Here is a 20,835-nt window from a genome sequence, read left to right on the forward strand (position 1 = left end):
CTTGGCCGTGCCGGGGCAGCGGCGCTGCGCACTGCCGGGGCGGGGCCGCCCTCGCCCTTCCCGCCGCGCCTCGCAAGATGGCAGCGGCTAGGGCAGTGCGGGCGGCGGGGCGCCGCTCCAGGAGGCTCTTTGACATCTTCGTGACTCAGCTGCCCTGGACGGTGTCGAGCAGTGAGTCCGCAGCGTTTTCCTTTTCCCGTAGCGGTGTTACAGCTGGCGCGGGCTGAGCGGCGCGGGCGAGCGCGGCCCCGCCGCGTGTGCGGGCACAGGCCGCGGCGGCTGGGGGGCGGCGGCGGCGGCGGCTGCGCGGGGGTGAGGGCCCCTCTAACGAAGTGTGCGTTTCTCCCACAGAGGAGGTGAAGGAGTACTTCTCTCAGTTCGGATCGGTACAGAGGTGTCAGCTGCCGTTTGTGAGTACCTGCTCATTGTCCCGGCCGCTGCTGCGCCTTGGTAAAACCAGGCAGAGCTGCCGGCTAGTGTTCGCCAGGGCCCCCCGGGCGGGATCCTGTAGTTTGGGCTCTGACTCGCAGCTGCTTTATGGAAGTTGCTTCTTGTACTCGAGCCGGATTTTCCTTACTCCTCACCCTTAGTTCCTTCTCCTGATGGCTATTGCGGCTTGTCTGCGAGCTGCAGGCTTCATGGAAGCTCAGTGGTTTCTATAGTCTGAAAGAGTTTTAGAGAGCTCATTGATGCTGCCACTTCTGCATAACTAACCCAAGCCTCGAGCTTCCCTTCGTAGTGCTCCTCTTTTTCTGACAAGGAATAAGGAGGTTTATGTGCCTGATCTTACTGGCCTGAACAAAAAATCTAAAGGTTTAGGTATGAACCTCCAGTCTTCTGCTCTTGAGTGGTTCATGCCTCTGCTGTCTAAGTTATTGATCTTCTGAGGTCAGGGGTAATACCAAGTATAGCTTCTAACAGCTCCTTCCCAATCTATTATGGGTAGGTTGCAAGCTATTGCTGGATGGAGGTCTTCAAGAAAAGACTGGATGAGGCACTTAGTGCCATGGTCTGGTTGATTGGTTAGGGCTGGGTGATAGGTTGGACTGGATGATCTTGGAGGTCTCTTCCAACCTGGTTGATTCTGTGTGGATTCTATGTGGATGTGGATTCTATGAGTACATGTTCTCCTGCCTGTTTTTTCTCCAGGTGAGGTAATGGCTGTTAAGTTACCCTCAGCATACAGCAAGCTTCAGTCAGTGAGCTGATGGGTTCACTGTCAGTTGAGGACTAGCTTGAAAATAGGTCATTTGAAACGGTTTGACTATTTCTGAACACTAAAGCTTAGATGTCTTCGAGCCCCAGGCCCAGGGCAGAATGTGTTGCTTGGCTGAGGCGGCTAGCAGCTTAACATAAACTTGCCTCATTCTGATGGGGAACAGCTGGGATAAAAGGCACTTTGGGAGAGCTGGCTTTAATGCATTATCTCCTCTTTATTTGCAACCATCCCTTCCAACTGGCAAATTATTCTTAAAAATAACTTTTTTCTATTTTAATACTGTTAGTGCTTGTCACCTTGAATTGCAACCTGCTTTCTTAGTATTTTAAGAAGCTGCTTTATTGTGCTGAATGCTTTTGAAGTACTGTAGCAGGCTCGTTTTCAAATCAGACATTTAAATGCCGGTTTTGTTGTACCTGGCTCAATAGTAGGTAACTACCATAGTTTGAAATAACTGGCTGTGCATTATCCCAGTCTTAAACTTTATCTTATTTTATAATCATTGGACTCTAATTGAGAGAAAGTGACACAGAACAGCCTCTGCTAGGTCCCTACATGCCGTCAATGCAAGTAAATGTCCGAGTATGAAAGAGGCTTCTGACACAGTAAGCACGCCAATTCCTGTTCTGTGTTCTTAAATTGATTATCAGTATAAAGATTTTAGCAGCCTATGTGAGTATTTTCTAGAGTAACTGGATTTTCTTTTTTGAACTGTTAACTAGGACAGAGATACAGGCTTTCACAGACGTTACTGCTGGATTAAATTCTCAAGTGCACAAGATGTTCAGAATGTGTTTCAGAAGGACTCCCACATACTTGAAGGTGCCAAGGTAAGGTGCTGATTTCTTTAATGAAGTAATTGCTCTCTTAAATTCTGCCTTTGGCTGGACACTGTAACATCACAATATTGTCATACTTGTTCCAAGGGTGACTAAATATTTTGGCACTTAAGTGTGCTTTCAGTGTTTCTTACATCATGAACGCTTTGGTTTAGTCTCCCCTCAGCTTGACAGATATCAAAGACAAACCTTCATGCTAAGCTGAAAGAATACAAAGCTCCTGAAAGGAGGTTGTAGCCAGGTGGGGATCTGTCTCTTTTCCCAGGCAACCAGCAACAGAACAAGGGGACAGAGGCTCAAGTTGTGCCAGGGGAAGTATAGGCTAGGTATTAGGAGGAATTTCTTGACAGAGAGAGGGATTTGCCATTGGAATGGGCTGCCCAGGGAGGTGGTGGGAGTCCCTGGATGTATTCAAGCAAAGAATGGATGTGGTGCTTAGTGTCATGGTCTAGTTGACTGGATAGGGCTGGGGGAGAGGTTGGACTGGGTCTTGGAGATGTCTTCCAGCATGGTTGTGATTCGATGAAATGCAGCAAAACTGTTCAGGAGCTGCCATGCAACCAGTTAGTAGTAGTAGTACAGGTTTCTGCATGTAGGTTTCAACATGTGATTTGGGGACATGACATAGTGTAAAGCTAAGCTTTGAACGTTAGCTGAAATGACTTTGTTTTTTTTCCTTCAGTTGCCATTTCTTACAGGAAAAATCAGCTGCCTGTTTCTCCCAAGTTGTTCCAGGCTAGGTTTAGACATTCACCTTCTATTAGCTCCAGAGGCTTTTAAGATGCATTTTGCTGATACAGCTGGCAATTGTGTGCAAATTATATTCACCTTGCCTTGTCAGGAGCTTAGCATGGGTGGTTAGGGCCCATGATACTGAACCCATTACAAATGCATCTTCTGCCTTCCATAGAAATGTTTTAGAAGATCAGAAATGAAAAATTATCAATCCTTCTCACCCAGCTAATTTGAATAATTTCCATTGTTTTCAGCTCATTCTCAAACGTCAATCTCAGAGAAGATATGATCAAAGGAAGAGTCAGAGTGAGTGAGCAGTGGAAGGAGGCTTTATTTCACTGACTGTAAAGAAACAAAAATAAAGATTGAGAAACTATGAATATTTGTTTTAAAACCAAATACAGCTGTTTCCCTTTCTTATTCAAACAAACTGTACAGCCACAATAAAGGAACACTGGATCAAACTCCCTAGGATCCATTACAACCTAAGACCCTAACTATATACAGCAGGCAAGCTTTTAAGAGATGAAGGAAAGCTACCCACAAACACTACAGCTGGAGGAAGGGGCTACATTTTTACCCCAAGATGCTGGGCAACAGGGAGTCACAGTCAGAGCACTTGGTAAAGAATAATTCTCTTTTGCAATGTTTCCAAGTGGTCTCTCTTCCTCTCCGCTCCAGGGGCAGCTGTGCCATGTGAATTTTGTGGGTGTATATACATCCACATAACAAGAGGGGTGAACTGCTGCATTATAATGCTGTCCCCTTATACACGTGGTACTAAAAATGCCTTATGTCAAGTCCAAGGGTGTAGTCCATTTGTCTGCCTCTCAAGGAGCAGAGGCATTCAGTCCTTCCTCCTCTTTTTGCTCTCGTGCTCGTGTTCTTTAGGACGGCTGCTATCTGACGGCCGTTTAGAACCACCATGTTGCTTGGCTTCTTCAAGAAACTTGTCCAAACCAAAGGGATCCTCTTCAAATTGAACCGGTCCATCTCTGCCTCTCCCTCTTGTGTTACGGTCAGAGTTAGTAAACTCTTTTTCTGAAACAAACCTGCAGACAAACAGGTGATACTTAGCTGATAAGCACCCAGGTGCCAATGAAGAGTATTTGTTAACTTGATTTTCTTACCTGTTGGTCTTTATTCGAGCCTCCAGATCATCACCATACATGTCCTTATCCAGATTTTTACTGGGTCTGTAGATGTTTTGGGCCATATCCTTGCCACTTCTCCAAGGCTGGTCATAAACATTATAAATTTCATCCTCTCCTCCAGCAAAGCCACTGTCCATACCCTATGAAGAAGAAAGAACAGCAGTGTAACACAAATCAGTCTGCAAAACTTCTGCTAATTAATTGTAACATCAAGATGCACTGATGAGGTCACAGGTATGCTAAGTGGTATTGTATGATTTACTATCTGTCTGAAATTATTTCAAGCACTTAATTAGAATGAGTTTGGGTCTGGGATTAAGTCCAGAGATCATGACACAGTCATTACAAGCCTCAAGTCAGCCTCATTTTCACTCTTTGAGAGAGTGACAGGAAGGATTACAGGCCATGTAATTATAGAATAATGATTTGTTTCAAGTCTTCCCTGCAAGTACAGCTGTGTAATAGCCAAGTACAACTCTTCAGAAATGTGTTATTATACAGAATTTCTGGAGAACATGATTTAAGCTGGTTGATACAGATCACACAGGCTCATGTAAACTGCAAGCAGAAGTGCCTGCTTGTTCACTTTCAATTCATCAGCTTTCCCTTGGGCCTGCAACTCTTTCACTGGAGATGTGAAAAAGAATGATTGACAAACTGCATGTCTATTCAGGGATTTTATGAAGCCTAATCTAGGTTTTTCATCTCTGAATAGTACAAAGTTCAGGAAAAATAAACATTGCTGTTAACTTTATCTTCAGAAGGATTTTTAACAGAAGCAGTAATGGGAATAGAAACTAGTTACTGGCTTCTCAGAGCACATCTCCCTTATTCAATCAGTATATTTGTACAAAAGAAGAAATTGAGGCCACTGCAGCTTGAAAGCAAAAGGGCTTCTTCCCACTCCCCAGTGAGGAAAAAAAGCACAACAAAAATACTTGAATTCAGTTACACATTCAGAATACTACTTTTCTGTTGAATCACCTATGGATAAAGGAGACCAACAGTTTCCTATCCAATTAACGTGGAGACTTCTTTCAGAGTGTACCCACACCAACCTGAAGAACAGAGTCCTTTTAGTATTCTGGCCATACCCACTGAAGAAGGCTGAGCATGTTCTCATAGAAAGCTACACAGCTGTAGAAAGTGTTTTTACCTTGCTTTGGTTGAATAGCCTCTGGTCATACTGGATTTCATTGGATGGCCTGGGGTTGGGTACCCCTAAGGCAATAACTTCACTGATATCTCTGTTCTCATTTCTCTGCAGCTTTGACCTGAATTAAGAAATAATTTCAAGTCAGTAAATAATATTTGTTGACATACTCAACTGAAAGTTGATCTTGCATTAGTTGCTAAAATTTTCTTCAGAAGCCATACTTTGACTGCTGGCCTTCCTTACTGGGTAACATTTGAGATTTGTCTCCTAGCAAACAAAACATTTGGCAAAGTTATGTTCAGCTGGGCATGACATTTAAAATTGCTTTCCACTATCTGCAATTTACATCAAGTTGACTTGGTCTAAAATGTCATCTCTGTTTTTTTGCAAGAACCACTGTAATTATACCCTGGGAAGGCCAAGCAATCTAATTTGAAGATATTAAAATATTTTAAGCCTCCAGAAACCATTTTGTGCTCAGATATATCACTGGTCTAGGCAAACAAGATACTTCAGCCTTACATGCATAGATCTAAGCTTACTTCAAAAAAAGCAAGCTTCCAAAAACAAAGCCACTAAAGATAATTCTGGTCTCACTGAAGTTACAGGATCCAGGTTTCAACCTTTGCTGTCAAGATGTTAATTAAATGTGAATATACTGAAGTTCTGCTAAAGGAAAACCCACCCTTCCTCCAATAATCTGGAAGATTCTAAATTTATAAGAGAATATTGCAGCGCACTAACACAGTAATATCTTTTTATACCATGAATGAACAGTGCTTCCTACCAGTAAGCATCTTCACAGGGTAAAACTGAGGCACTGACATCAAACAAAAGGAACCCCAGTGAAATAGCTGCTCTGGTGGGGAAGCCAGTGCCAGCAGAGGAATAAAGCAGCGTTTTTGTGACTCACCTTTTGTCAGGGGCTGCCCTGGAAAGATTTCTGTCATGCTGCCTCTCTTTGCGCCGGTCATGTCTGATTTCATCTCTTTCTCTGGCTTCTCCATCCTCTGAGCAAATCAAAGATTGCTCGTTATAGACGATTTTCTGACGTTTGAATTAACTATGCCACAGACGTTGGCACGGTGACTGTTTTACAGAGTCTTTAAACAACTTGAACACATGGCAAACCACAGCTTTTTTATGCCACAGCAATTAACTGCTCTTGACAAGGAGACATCGCCTACAATCATGTTTTCTGAGTTTTCCATCTAGGAATTAATACCCTAAACCACTTAGATATCTTTGTATCATGCATCTAAGTGCTCTTAAGAACATTTCATGACTCAATATCAGAGAACCACTCAGGTTGGAAGGGAGGCTAGTTCAGCCTCCAGTTGAAAGCAGGACCAATGCTTTTTTCCCCCCCTATTGCCAGCAAACATTTCAAACAAATTGAAATAAAGTCCTTCTTTATTTCTTAACTTTTAGCTATTTCTTAACTTGATTTATTTCTACTAAATTCATACTATGTTGCTTAGGGCTTGGCTTATGCAGGTAGGGAAAACCTGCAAGAACAGAGACTGCCAGACTCCCTGGGCATTCTGTTCCACTGCTGCTTGTCCTCATGGTGAACATTTTTCTCCTCACACGTAATCTCCTGCTTCAACCTCTGATCACTGTCCCATTCTTCCACTGCACAGCTTAGTGAAGAGCACTGATGATCTCTGATGGGAAAGCTCCCATCAGCTGCCCCCAAAGCCACACCTTCTTTCGGCAGAACATGCTTCATTCTCTCAGCATCTCCTGACTAGCCAGATACTCTAGACCCCTGACCACTCTCATGGCCCTCCACTGAACTCATGTCACTTTAGTCTTGTCTGTCTTACCTAGGGGCACATTAACTGCACACAATATTCCAGATGCAGTCCAAGAGGTCACCAGTAAATAGTTATTTCTTCACCTGCTAATTACACTTCTGCAGCTGTATTTTAGCTTTTTCCTCACAATACTGCTGCCAGGGAACACTGCTGGCTTATGTTTAGCATAAATTTCCAGGTCGTTTCCAACAGAGTGGCTCTCCAGCTAGCCAGCTCCTTGCCTGATGGGAAGATATTTAGTCCTTCCCATCTGCAGGACTTTTTTATGATCACATCCTCCACTTTTTAGATATATTAACTGCCCTTTAAGTTCAGCTTCTTGATCTTGGAAGTGTCATTTCAATCAAAACATAAGACCACAATAGTCATCAATTAGTTAAGAGGTTTTGGGCCTAGCAACTGGCAGAACTACAGTTCTGCAAGACCAATCAGAACAGTGCATTTACCATCCTTGAAAACTTAACAGATGGATCAGTTCTTGTAAAAGTTGCCACAAGCCTTTAAAAAAAAAACAAACCCAAAACCAAAAGCCAACCAACAAACCCACCCCAAACAAAACAAAACAACCTCCAATCAAACAAAACAAAAAATCCAAAACCACAAAATAAACCAACACCCTCTCAAATTCTTAACAATGTCCTAAATCTGTATACACTGACATACTGCTGTGAGGTTCAAATCCAAATGCAATCAAATCAGCTAGTGAATTAACCAAATTACTAAAGACTTGAAGAACAGATGTCATGCTTAGAAATCAGGTTACTTCTCCAAGCCCACACTTCATGAGAGTGTTAGGATACCCCACAGCATCTTAGTAACAAAGAAGCATACCTTTTTCGACGTGGGTCTTGATCCCTGCCCTTCTCTCCCTGGCCTTCTGAGCCATTTCTCGGAGCTTTTCCTCATGTTTCTCCTTTTCTTTCTGAGCCATCTTCCTCTCCACTTGGGCACGCATCTCTACTGCCTCACGAGCCTGCACACATAAGGTACAGTTAAAAAGACAGAAAGCTGTCTCTGGGCTGCAAACAGCTATTCTGTAAGGGAGTTACCCAGTAAATAGAGCATGAATCAAACTACGAAGGGGCAGGCCAAAGCTAAACAGCCACAGCAGCTAGAGCCTCAAAATAAGACCCAGAATTTCTAATAATTACACCCACACAGAGCCACCGATTCAAAGGTATTGGGGGGGAAGATTTTATGTCTTAAGTTAGCCAAGAAGCAGGACAACTAAAAAAGTTATAACCTATTGATGGAAGGAAATAAACATTCAAAGAAGGTAAAAATCACATGGAATAAAACAGTTTAAACCTGACCTTTCTGTCAGCTATATAGAGAGCCTCAGCAAGCTTGGCAAAGTTTTCATTGATATGAACAGTCTGCAATCCTCTGCCATCTGCAGCCAGACGCTTATCTAATGGAATGGTGTAACCCTATAGTGGAAACAAAGTTGGTTTGTCACAGAAACTAACATTATTTGTAATAACAAACATTATTACATTTGTAAGAGAACAAACATGCACACAAAACTCAGAGGCCATCAAAAATATCTCTTAATGGACCTCCTTCATGCTCGGCTTCAAATTCACACCAGGTAATCCTAAATTTCACTCCCATTCTACGCTGCCCCCAAGTCTGAATTGCAACTTCCCGTTAATGTACTTTCAGTTATAGTTTTTGAATGACAAGGTACACCCTTTGTTTTAGAACTATAGATAATAGTTTCCCCAGCCTCTGAGCTCTTCTACTATTTATGCTTAAAAATTCTTTTCCCTAACCTGTTTTTATACCTGTTTAAGAGCCAATTCAAAATAAGAAGGGGCAAGGCTGCTAGCAAAATAAGAGACAGCAAATATCAACTTTGCTGTCAAAAGCTGAAACCTAAAATTATTTATAGATGGCATTTTAAGATTCTCCAGTAAGCTCTAAAAAAATTTGGCTTTAGTTTTAGCATCTGTAACCTAAAATTTGATCTACTAATTAGCATCAGTCCTACTTATACAGCTGTGTTGGGGTGGGGGAAAAAAAGATTACAAAACCCCAACATCCAAATATGCAGCTTTTCCTTCCTCCTTCTGAAGAGGCTGCCTCATGACAACAGCTTGCTAAGTTTGAGACTGATTAGACCAGACACTGCAGCAAATTTTAAATTCTTCCTTCTCTCTGAGCATAAATTCACTGGCTGATAAAAATCAAACAAACAGAACATACCTACTCAAACAAGCAACAAAAACTGCTGAAGTAACCAGTGATGAAATCTAATCAGTGAAAGAATGAAGCATTACTTCCCATAAACTTGGACTGCAGTATTAAAAAAAATATCTTGGTTCTCTGTAAATTGCCCTTCTCTCTTTTAGTTTAGATGACCTTACTTTTTGAGCTCCACAAACCCTGGTTTCAGAGTCCACATACTGCACTATTATGGGGATTTTATCTAATGCCTTTTTCCCCCTTCTCAAAATGCATTATCTCTGCCATGAAGCAATGTATTCTCAACGAGTTCTACACTCCTGTCAATTTGACAACCCTTATATGTCAGAGAGAAAAACTAAGTTGTACAATCATGTGTTCTCCATGCTGGAAGCAGCCAGTTTACTTAACTCTGGAGATTTAAATCCAGTATTACTCAAACTTAAATCACTCACAGAAGTCTCCCAGCATGGTGCAACATTAGAAAGATAAATTTATGACAACTTAATTACCTTTGCATTTTTCCAGTTTGAAATGCATGGAGGAATCTTCCACTCCTGCTGCTCTTTCACAGTCATCTGGTTTAACAGAAAAAGCAAAGTGATCTTTAGATCTATAGCAAAAGGAAATACTGTTTTCTTCCTCAAATGCAGCTACAAAACTACTGAAATCAATTACAGCACAAAGTTCAGGACATTGCTACAAAACCCCCAATGCTCCTAGCAGCAGTAAGATGCTAATTTCTGCATTGTACCTTTGGCAACAATGAATAAAGTCATAACAGTTTTTCAACCATGCTCTTAACTTTCTCCACATAGGCTGGAACTCACTCATTAGAAGTGCTAACTTTTGCACTTCTAATGGCAATTCGACTTGTAGGAAACTGATGAACACACATCTCTCAGGAGGAACTAATCTTTAATGAAAGAAATTAGTGTTGATAAGGATTAGCTTGTAGCGTTGTCCAAAAGCAGCGTCAGTGTACCAAGGCTGAAGCCTCAGTCAACTCACCCCTGTCAGGAACAAATCCAGCAATGCAGCCCTGCATATTATGTATGAGAAATGCACTCAACCTTTGCCAAGGTACATGGGAAGAGAGCTGCTTTCAGAACTGCTCAAACGAATGACTGCCCTGTGCACCGAGATTAGCACTTAACATCACATCAGAAAAACAGTACCAAGGTAGAGAGAAATGAACTACATTTGTGAACACAACCAGAATTTAAAACTGAGAACAGCTATGGCACTTCATACCTTCCTACTAGGAGAGTGCATTACAGGTGCTGGAGGAGAAGGTGGTCCCCGTGGAATCTTCTTATTAATTCTGAATAATGAAGAAAACATTTACAATCAACATATTGAATGAAAATACACTTCAGAATCTGCCATGAACAAATTTGGTATAGTTACTTGAATCTTGGAGGCTCCATAGGATCCTTCTGCATTTCCACCATCCGAATAACTCTCTGTTTTGCTCCAGAGTTGAAGGCAACACCTTGCTGAGACGGTGTGTACCTGAATAAAACAAAGTGTTCAGTTCTCTGCACAGAACTACTTTATTCCCTGCCCACCACCATTTTCACTCAGTTCACCGCCCTAGCTGCGTTCTCGTTTTAAGCACACCAGTTTAAGACTTTTCCACTGTGAACGGGAGTGGGTAACTGCACAGAGGATGCTGGACTGAATGCAGAGAATCAATTACACATGACAGAATGTGTCTCCCTGGGGCTACATTCCCCAACTTCAGCCTAGAGCGTGAAGTGGAAGAAACTAGTATAGGTACACAGAAGATGGCACAATGCTCTTTACCTACATGTGAATCCCATGTGAGTACTTACCAGTTACTTAAGTACTTTTTCCACATACCTTTCTATGATTCTTTTTCATAATTCACCTGGGGCCAAGCCTAACCCTACCATGTAATTTTTCTCTTTGTGGAGAATCATCATAAACGAGTTTCAGCCTCGTAGTAATTCCGTTTCCAACTGCACATGTTATATCAGAGATTAACTTTGTTACATGCCTTGTCTTGGTTTGAAGTGTCAAGAACAGACTGCTTTCAGGGCAGCAACTGTTGACCACATTTCAACTTAGGTTCTCATTAGTGAGTTAATTCAAAATACAAAAGCCAGTTTTGTATTACTTCCAGAAAAACAGAATTCAAGGGGAATTTGTTGGCAGAAATTCAAGGAATATCCCAATTTTAAGCAATTTTAAATACATAAGAACACCTTACACACCCCCCAGCACTACATACCGAATGTACTGTGCAGGAGCTAGTTTGTCAGCTGCTCGCACTGGCATGGCTGCTGCAACTTTTTGGGAGACTGATTTCTCCAAGGCTGCTCTTGTCTTCTCTGTTATCTGAAGACAAAAATACCACAGTATGCATCTTGCCACGTATGCAAGACATACAATATACTACTAATAACTAGGCACATCAGTGCATGTAATACCTCTCTAATTGCCTCCTCATCTGGTCTTTGCAGTTCAGGATCATCCACATTCATGACCTCTTTTGGCACAAGGTCTGTGTATTTGCTGTAAATAACCTGGAAAACATTGTATTTATTAGTGCTGGTGAATAGGAATAAAGGTGTGTATGTCAAAGGGGCATTTTCAGGCCTGGGTTATACTGTAGGTACTAATTAAAACTAGCATACAACTCTAAATACTTTACAATTACATACTTGTCAATGACTCCCACAGAACAAGAGTATAATCAGGACACCATTTTACAAATGGAATAACTGAAGAAAATAACGGAATTTGATTAATCACTCTCAGAGCTGAAATTGGGCATCAGTTTCTTGCACCCCTATTATTTTCTTTTTTTCAGGTTCCCCAGATGAGATAAAAAACCCCAAACAAACAAAAAAAACCCACATCTGTACTTCTGTTTTCAAGGATTACTTAAGAATTTGACACAAGACTTTTTCAGCAGCTAGATTTGTAAAATTTCATTATGTTTGCTATTTTCTTGAGGTAATAAATGCTTCAAAAATCTGTTCTTGACAATCTCCTTTATACAGGTACTTCTGTTTTCATACAATTGCAGCTAACTCTTAGAAGCTGTAATTTATATATACTTGAAGAGCAGCATTAGATGTCTACAGCAAAAAAAAATTGTATTAATGCTTCACATTTGTCCAGCAAAATAACATCAGAAACTCTTGGTTCAAAAGGTTAAAAGTCATTGCAACTGTTGTTTCAAGCTCATTCTAAGTGTGTCCCCAACTATGACACTGACCTCTAGCCTCAGCACTAATTTATCATAAAAGAGCCATTTACTGCTTCTAACCCTTCACTCTAAAGTTTCAATCCTTTGAATTAGCATCAGTAATATCATAGCTTTTCAGATGCTGAGTAAGAAGAGCAGTGTTCCTCTAAGGTAATTAAATCCAAGTGTCTTGCTGCACAAAGAACAATGTATGCTGAAAGAGCTCAGTGTATCCCAGAAGACAAAAAAGGAAATAAAAAAGGTCTAAGACATGTTCTAAGATCTAAAATACAATGAGGTACAAATGAGATGCATGAACTATTTAAACTCTGAACTACTGCAGAGAAATGGTAAGCTGCATTAATATGGAAGGAGTCCATAATACAGATTAAAGGAACCTGAAAAATACAAAAATTTCTGTCCATCAAAAACTTGATACAGTTGCACATTCTAACTGAAGCTGTTTTTTGAGTGGATAAAGACAGGCAGATAAAGATGTTGCACTGTTGTTTTTCTAAGTATTTACTTTGTTTTCAGTGATGTTGAGATACTTTATTAACCTAAGATAAAGAGAAGACCTAGGTTGTTTGATATTGCAGTATGCCCTCCACTAGCATTTTTCATCTACAAAACTTCAAATGAAGCATCAGGCTCTGTTTCAGGTATTTCATTTTAACTGCTACTGACTCCTCCTAGGCAGAAAAAAACTCTCAACTTTTGGTTCAGCTATATGATTCCCTCTCACGCTGGGGCAGCCTCCACAGGCAGCAATCAGCAATCTGCATGCCATCAGAAAAAGAACCATCTTACCTAAGTAGTTGTGCAAGATATTGTAACTTATGGCAGGATTTAGACACCAATCATGTAACAGGCACAAGTATCTTGACAGAAAAGTCTTAATTTGTAACACGATTGGATAGGGCAGGGTGGTAGGTTGGACTGGATGATCTTGGAGGTCTCTTCCAACCTGGTTGATTCTATGATTCTATACATCCAGAGCAGCCCTGTACAGCATTCATCAATTCTGTGTGTAATGCAAGAAGCTATCATCAAGCATTGCAGAATTAATTCCTTCCTTGTCAAAGATTTTTTTTTATATGAAGCATCAAACATTTTAGAAGTCATTGCAATTACCTGGTTGTAAGCCTGGCACATACACCAGAGTTAAAACTAAGAAATAAGCTCTCAAATCAAGCTCTATCACTACAGGCAAATAGACTGAGTAAAGAACACTTCTGATTATTGAAGTTACACTCCTGTTCTCTTGACATGTTCCATCACTAGTGACAGGAATTTCTTCAACAACTGACCTACTCTCTCCTGTAAATCACGGAAACGAATGGCAGGGGTTGGAAGGGACCTCTGGAAATCACCTAGTCCAACCTTGCCTGCTAAAGCTGGTGCACCCAAAGCAGGTTGCTCAGAAACATATCCAGGCAGACACCTCTCTGGGTAGCCTGTTACAGTGCTCTGTCATCCTCAAGGTAAAGAAGTGTTTCCTTACGTTTGGTGGAACAAAAAATGTTGCGTTTCAGTTTGTTTCCATTCCCCCTTCTATCACTGGGCACCACTGCAAAGAGTTTGGCACCATTCTCTTGACATCCACTCTTTAAATATTTACATGCATTTATAAGATACTCTCTCAGTCTTCAGACAGGCTAAAGAGCCCCAGCTCTGTCAGTCTCTCCTTCTGAGAGAGGTACTCCAGCCCCTTATCTTCATGGCACTTTATTGGACTCCTTCCAGTAGTTCCCAATTTCTCTTTTGTTGGGGAGTCCAGAACTGGACACAGCACTCCAGATGTGGCCTCAATATTGTAGAGGGGTAGGAGAACCTTCCTCCCAAATGTCTCAATTGAATGCACAATCTTGAGGAAAAAAAAGTAAGATTTGTAGGTCTTTTTCAGTCCTGTAACATCAATGCCACAAAGCCTTGGGCCACCAAGAAGAAATCCAATTCATGCACAGAAAAATCATATTTGCCAAAAAAAAAGCCCAAAACCAAAAAACCCTTAACAGTTCCATTTCTTGATTTCACCCATTCTTGCATCTTAATAAAAACACAGGAAGCCATTTTATGTCCTTACATTCCTAGTAAGGGGACACAGTATGAGTCTTACCAAAATGCACCAATTACTGATGCATTATTTTAGACTGGGTTTTAGTAATGCAAGTAGAGAATGTTGGAAGAACCTAAAGCAGCACAAGAGGCAAGCAATCCTCCAGCTAATGCTGAAATTCTTCATCTGGACAACCAGACAGAACTCCATCCTTAAATCCATGAAGTCCCACATCCGGGTTCATGCCTAGCTCCAAAGAGGAGGCTTGTCAGACTATTTATGTCAGCATTTTTCAATGAAAATTATCTGAATCAACTATGTTTTTAAATATGTAAGAGAACAGATGCAAGAGATGAAGCAGCGCAACAGCAGAAAGTGCTGACAAGCTGTTCAGTTATAGGGTCTAGGTGATGGAACTGCTGCCTCTATGAGAAAGCAGAACACTAAATTCAACTTAAAAATAATCCATGAACTGTAGCAAGAGCAGAATTTTCTTAACTCAGACCAAACCAGCAGCTCACAGAATAGGGTGAGAAACTCAGTGTCGATTCTGACATGCTGCCAAGTAAGCATTTCTCTTAGCTCAAAGTATTAAGAGTGGAAAAAAAAATCAATTAATACTGCAGCTCTCAGGATAATGAAGCTTCTGCATGTAATCCTACTGACACTGCACTGTCAGAAGTTCTCTCTAACAGAAAATATCCCACATTATTCAAGACATATCACTTAAGAACTGCTTCTTACATCACCTCTGCCAATACTTTCTCCTGCAAAACAGATCAAGCAATAGTAGTTCGGCTACTTCCAGTGAAATAGAGCCAAGTATCTATTTTTTTTCCCAATTTTTACTCCCCCTTGAATGACAATATTTCATCTTTACTCTCAACATTTATACCCAGCTGAATGCAATCAGAATCGAGATGACCAAGAAGGCAGATCTTAGGATTAGAACACCGTAATTCCAGTTCTAGAGTCTAGCTTTGAAAAGCCAGGTATTTCTTCTATCCTGGTAGGCACGGCTACAAAATTAAGAGTAATACTGCCTCAATATAGATGCTATATGGAAAGTTAATGAATGCTGATACAGATCTCCATGGATCAAACAGTAAAACATTGTCAAATGTGAATAGCTTAGATTTAACTTCATCTGCTCTACTATTTTCCTAACTGAACCAAACAAGGCACAGAAAAAGATCAGTCATTTTCACATAAAGCCTACTATCATTTCTAGCTCTTTTTCAAATATACCTAGATCCCAGTCTGAACAGAAGGTAAATCTTGTCCTGCAGGTAAGTAAAGACATATTTGACTAGTTGCAAAATTGAGGGTTTAACTACACTTTTTTGGATTTGCCCTGCAGCTTCCCCAAAAATCACTATTTTTACTTTGCCACTAACCTGCTCCATTTTTTTAATGCTCTGGGATAAACCAAATTTCTTTTTAGTACCAATTATTTGGTATCAAGTATCAAATATTTAGCCACGAAAGCCTGTAATATTTTACCACCACCCTCTGAACAAATAATTCAAGGGACTACGCAAAGCCTGACAGAAGCCCAATGCAAATCCCCTCAGTAAAAATGTTCCCACTGCTGTTGTTTGTTTAGTCTCACTGCTTTTACCAGGAGAGCATGGAGACCGAGTTGAACTCACTTCTTTTCAAAGACACTGCAGTAACTTAAGATGCATTGGCTGAGAACATGATAGATGTGACAACTTCCTTGACACTTGATAGAATGGTAATTAAATATAAAATCCTATAGGTATTATCTTAACTTTGGCAAGTGCAGGAACAACTTCAAACAGCAATAAAAATACTACCTGTTTAAACAAAGAAAGCTCCCCTGATTTTCTTGGAATGCTCACTCACTCTATTTATTTGTCTTAAATGTAAAGCTTCATTTTTTGCTTTTCTATTTAGATAAGATTTCCCCCTTCCTCATTTCAGTAAGGCATGGCACACTGCATACCCAGAAGCCTTCAAGGCATCCTAAACTCAAGCAGAAGTCAACTCACTTTGAAAACTCTGTTTCTCTAAACTGGAACACCTTCTGTAGTTAACCCTCTTTTTTTTGGTTTTCTTGTGTTACTCTGTTCTGTGCAGAAGATGCTTGGTATAAAAAGGAGCTGGTCATGGCTCAGTAGTTTTCCAGCCTCCTACTTAAAATAAATAATGTTTTAATGTAGTCCACTGTGTCATATTTTGACAGGCACACATAAATATTCCTTGAAGCGGACTTAGGCAGACCCAAGTCCCCAGTCTTCTCAATTTCAGTCAAGACATCAAGACACAGTATTGCCTCTTTGCTTTTAGAAAGGCTGCTGCATGCAGGAAATTGAAGTTGGTTCCCATTAAAGTCAGTGAGAATCTGCCAGCGCTGAACTTAGCACAAAAAATTTGACTTGTAACTACTGGCAATACTTTCTGCAGCAACTAGAAGAGCACCTAACAGCACTGAAAACAGCCAGAAGCATCAAATGTTAAAGTAAGCATGATACAAGGTGTAATGTTCTGAAAGCTGAACTGTATTTTCTGTCTTTTGGCCCTCTCTACACACTGAAAGAAGGCCCTTGCCTGTCATCACATCTGTTTTCAGTTTCTTGCCTTCACTGGAAAACTCTCTAGGGAAAGCTGCTAAGATATCAACTAAGTTTTGTGTACCAACTCTCATCATTCCTGCCTTACTTTTTAATTATGTAACAAGAAGATCACAGAGTGATCCCAGTCAAAATTCTTTTGTCTGACATGGTTTCAGTTCCTCAAGCTTGAGAAAACAGTACACAATCCACCTCGCTAATGCCAGCAATGGATTTAAGTATACACAATATGCACATACAGCTTCTCCATGTACACATGCCAGTCTACACTTCTGAAGAAACATTACCTTGTCTTTCGACTGTCCTTGTCGAGCAATTGCATCGTATTTTATTTTTCCCTCTGCATCCACCTGAACAGCCAAAGCATTGGACATTTTCTTCTTCCGGCCCATATCCAAAGGGTACTGGGCCACATGAATTTCTGGGAAAGCTCCCCCATCTCCAAAATCCTAGACAAAAGAAAAAATAGTTAATGACTGAAACACATACACAAAAAATATTCTTCTCAGAGTGGGGAATGAATATAAAAGTGAATCGATTAAAAAAAACAAAACACCAAAAAAAACCCCAAAACATTGCCAGAACACTCCAGTAGTTTTATTTCAGCTGCTGAATAACAGACTATAGAACTTACACTTAGTAAAGGACACAGACTTCTTGCAGTACTTATTCCCTGCACAAAACAACAGTTTGCATCATGTGACTAGAATGCACAGGCACTACAATCCTACTGACAGTACATGCCTAACTATTCAATTCACATTCAAGTTATGTATTAGAATTTTAAAAGCTTGCTTTCTGTAATAAAGCAACTGTGGATATACTGAAATTACCAAACTGGCATTTCTGGATTAAAAGTATTACTGGCTATTTGTTGTTTTTCACACCATGAAGAAGTTAAAAATGTCTTCCACTAGTTCCAGAACCTGCAGCTCATAGCTTTACAATCGTATCCCACCTCCTTACTCTGACGTATGGATACACAGCAAAGTGGGCCAGCATCCAACAGCCCAGCAGTCTTAGGTTTCCTTCCTCTCTCATTCAGTGTGTTGCTGTAGAAGCAATTACTGAACAGGTAACAAAAACTTCTTAAAGCAGGCCATCTGACACAGCAACGCCAAGCAGTCACAAAGATCTGATACTATTCATAAACCAACTCTAGACTACATTTTCAAAAGCAATTCTTCAGAGAAAACCTCTGCTTAAAGCAGCATGAGCATCACCTCCTCCCTCTGCTACAACGACACTGCTCATGTGCAGTCTGACAATAAACCAGACATACCTCTCTCCATGTTCACCATGCGACCAATTAGTTAAGACCACTGCAACAGAATGTGGTATGAGTCTGGAATGAATGAATACAGTGCTTTCAAAGAATATACCTATGCCACCTTTAAGCTCTCACTGAAATACAGCTTCAGTTATTATAAGTCTTTCACTGGCTGTCCTACATTCAACATTTAGTTACAGAATGAAAGTTGAGGTATTAGCCAAAACAAGTCAGTCATTTCTCAAGACAGAATAAGGATTAAAATATTCACTTCAGTAATCACTGGTGTAGCAAGGGAACTCTACACCGAGTACATGAAGGTACAATTTTTAACACCATATACTTTGCTAAATGCTGAACCTACATAAATATGTTTTATTTTGGAGAATGAGTGGAGCTATGTGAAATTACCTTACCCAGCAGTGATGGATCACCATGGCACAATGCTGGCTCCATCTTTACGAAACAGACTCAAATAAATAGGGGCAAGGCTGTTAATAGCTCAGGGTATTTGGGAACAATGCAGAATCATACATGAAATACTGTATCAAAACCAAAATAGCATGTCTTGTCCTGAGAGCACTGGCTTGTGACTCTTCAGGTCTCAGATATTACTGGCAAACAACATCTTAAAATCCACAAGGTCCTGCCTCGCAGTCAGAAAACACACTAAAATAGTTTTTTAATCAGAGCTGTAGTCTGTATTTTCCCTCCTACCTTTTAACACTTCCAGTCAAAATTAAGTTAAACTGGCAAGGATTAATGCTGAACATTGCCCAAAACTCTTTTGCCATACTTAATCAATGAGTATCTGACAATTTTTTAAGTTTCCTTCCAATCTTCTGTTCCAACAGCAGCTATGTGTTATGTTAAGAACAGAATATAGGAGCACTCTCTTTTCTGATTATACTCACCTTCACTCATTCCAGATGAACCCTGGAGTGAATATTTGATAAATGACAATGAAACAATATAGATGTCTTTCTCAGAGGATCCCTGCATTCACATACTGTAAACTGGAAGCACCACAGATCTATTTCCATATTAACAACACAATCTTTGAAGGTAAGAATCCTAGTAACATCCTTTTTGCTTAAAATATTTTGTGACAATCCAGTAAACTACAACAACTTTCCCCAATCCAAGAACACATGAAACAGTTTAGATGGAAATAATACATGTCATACAGTTTCACGCACTTCCAAGCTATGCTCAAGATGCTTAGAGTTTATTTCTGCTCCTGAAAACATACTCTTTTTTTTCTGATTAGCAAACACACTACTACAGTGTGAATTTAAATACCTACCTCTAGTGCCCGTGGTATCCATCCTTTCCGGTACCCGTAAGGGGGAGGTTCCCTCCGTGAAGAGACTAGAGCAGTCTGCCTTGATCTTTGAGCTCTTGCTCTTTCTTCTAGTTCTAGCTGGTCTTGGGACAGCTGAGTTGGAGCTGGCAAAAAACTGCCCACGCACAGACAGACAGGAAGGAAAAAAAGCAATCACATAAAAATTAATTATCACAAATTCACTTGGTAACACTCAACTACAGTCTCCTACTACATTATTACTTTCTCTGCATTCACTTTACAGATGAAGAAAACTGAAGAAACCTGAGTACTGCAAACATAAACCTTCTGAAATATTAAGCACAAAAGAAACGTGTGCTGGCTCAGCATTCTGGAAGGTTCCTAGGTAAATTCATCCACATTTACATCAGCTCTGAGCAACAGTGTGACAGTGCCCATCAACCAAGAGGAACATAATATACGATTGTGTATTATTTCCTCCACTAAGGAGTGGAAAAATAAAGTATGCCCCTAGTGCCAGCAAGTCGCCCTTGTTTTCCCATATGGCAAATACCTACAAGACGTATGTCAGCAACCACCCCTCTTAACACCAATCACCTCCCGGCCAAAGTTAAGAAGTCAAACCTCGATTTCTCGACTTCCCATTTTCCAGCCGGTCTAGATGACAGAGTTTTTACGCGTTTATTAACGAGGCGTCCACCTTCGCAAACGCCTGCACCCTGGGACGGCCACTGAAGTGGCTCTCCTGAACCTTGCGAGAGCCGCAGCAGCTCGTCACAAAAAACCTCTCGCCCTCATCCACAGCAAGGAAACCTCGAACCCCACGGATCCCATCACCTCCGGCCGGAGCGGAGAAGCTCTTTTTTCGCGGAGAACACACGCGAAGGAAACAAAGCCCGGAAGAAGCGGCAGTCCCGAACGCTGGCTCCCACCAAACCCTGGCAAAAGCGAGGCCAGGCGGCTGCGCCGCACCCGGCTCGGCCCAATCCTTGCGGCCCTTCCTCAGACCGAGGCCTGGCCTATCATCGGGCCGGCGGCCCCACTATCCAGGAGGGACCCTACGCCCCCCAAGTGCGGTGTTTCTCGTCAGCCAGAACCTCGCAGAGCAGCTGGGAAGCTGCGTACAGACGCAGGAGAAAAGCCACCCAAACCAGGCCGGGAACTACGAGCCAGACCTACCTGGTGAGCGCCATCTTGCCGCCTGCGCCGCCGCCTCCGGAGCCAGGCCGCCGCAGCGGGCGGGGGAAGGGCGGCGTGAGGGCAGCCGCGCATG

The 20,835-nt window shown here is 41.3% G+C and overlaps 2 protein-coding genes across 2 annotated transcripts; one reads left to right on the forward strand and one right to left on the reverse strand.

Moving 5' to 3' along the window:
* The first annotated feature begins 2 nt into the window (after positions 1–2).
* On the forward strand, positions 3–3,192 carry SLIRP (SRA stem-loop interacting RNA binding protein). The gene is made up of 4 exons (XM_064150699.1): positions 3–171; positions 352–410; positions 1,942–2,049; positions 3,048–3,192. Exons 1-4 carry the CDS (start codon positions 78–80, stop codon positions 3,105–3,107), a joined length of 321 nt encoding a protein of 106 aa, XP_064006769.1. The 5' UTR covers positions 3–77; the 3' UTR covers positions 3,108–3,192.
* SNW1 (SNW domain containing 1) lies at positions 3,101–20,835 on the reverse strand. Its single transcript, XM_064150657.1, has 14 exons — positions 20,742–20,835; positions 19,563–19,716; positions 17,274–17,435; positions 11,567–11,662; positions 11,368–11,474; positions 10,521–10,625; positions 10,365–10,434; positions 9,623–9,688; positions 8,237–8,353; positions 7,755–7,896; positions 6,017–6,113; positions 5,104–5,221; positions 3,924–4,087; positions 3,101–3,845 (listed from the first exon to the last, which is right to left on the reverse strand). The coding sequence occupies exons 1-14, from the start codon at positions 20,753–20,755 to the stop codon at positions 3,641–3,643; spliced, it is 1,617 nt and encodes a 538-aa protein (XP_064006727.1). The 5' UTR covers positions 20,756–20,835; the 3' UTR covers positions 3,101–3,640.

Source organism: Pogoniulus pusillus, chromosome 1, assembly GCF_015220805.1.
Source record: "Pogoniulus pusillus isolate bPogPus1 chromosome 1, bPogPus1.pri, whole genome shotgun sequence".
Classification (NCBI taxonomy): domain Eukaryota; kingdom Metazoa; phylum Chordata; class Aves; order Piciformes; family Lybiidae; genus Pogoniulus; species Pogoniulus pusillus.

Bases quoted from the DNA above. Each gene is read 5' to 3' on its own strand.
- SLIRP (XM_064150699.1), top strand. From the start codon at position 78: ATGGCAGCGGCTAGGGCAGTGCGGGCGGCGGGGCGCCGCTCCAGGAGG. The intron at 411-1,941 runs GTGAGTACCTGC...ACTGTTAACTAG, and splicing joins AGAGGTGTCAGCTGCCGTTT to GACAGAGATACAGGCTTTCA. The intron at 2,050-3,047 runs GTAAGGTGCTGA...CATTGTTTTCAG, and splicing joins ACATACTTGAAGGTGCCAAG to CTCATTCTCAAACGTCAATC.
- SNW1 (XM_064150657.1), bottom strand. The intron at 9,689-10,364 runs GTATGAAGTGCC...CTGTTAAACCAG, and splicing joins TGCACTCTCCTAGTAGGAAG to ATGACTGTGAAAGAGCAGCA. The intron at 4,088-5,103 runs GTAAAAACACTT...TCTTCTTCATAG, and splicing joins GGCTATTCAACCAAAGCAAG to GGTATGGACAGTGGCTTTGC.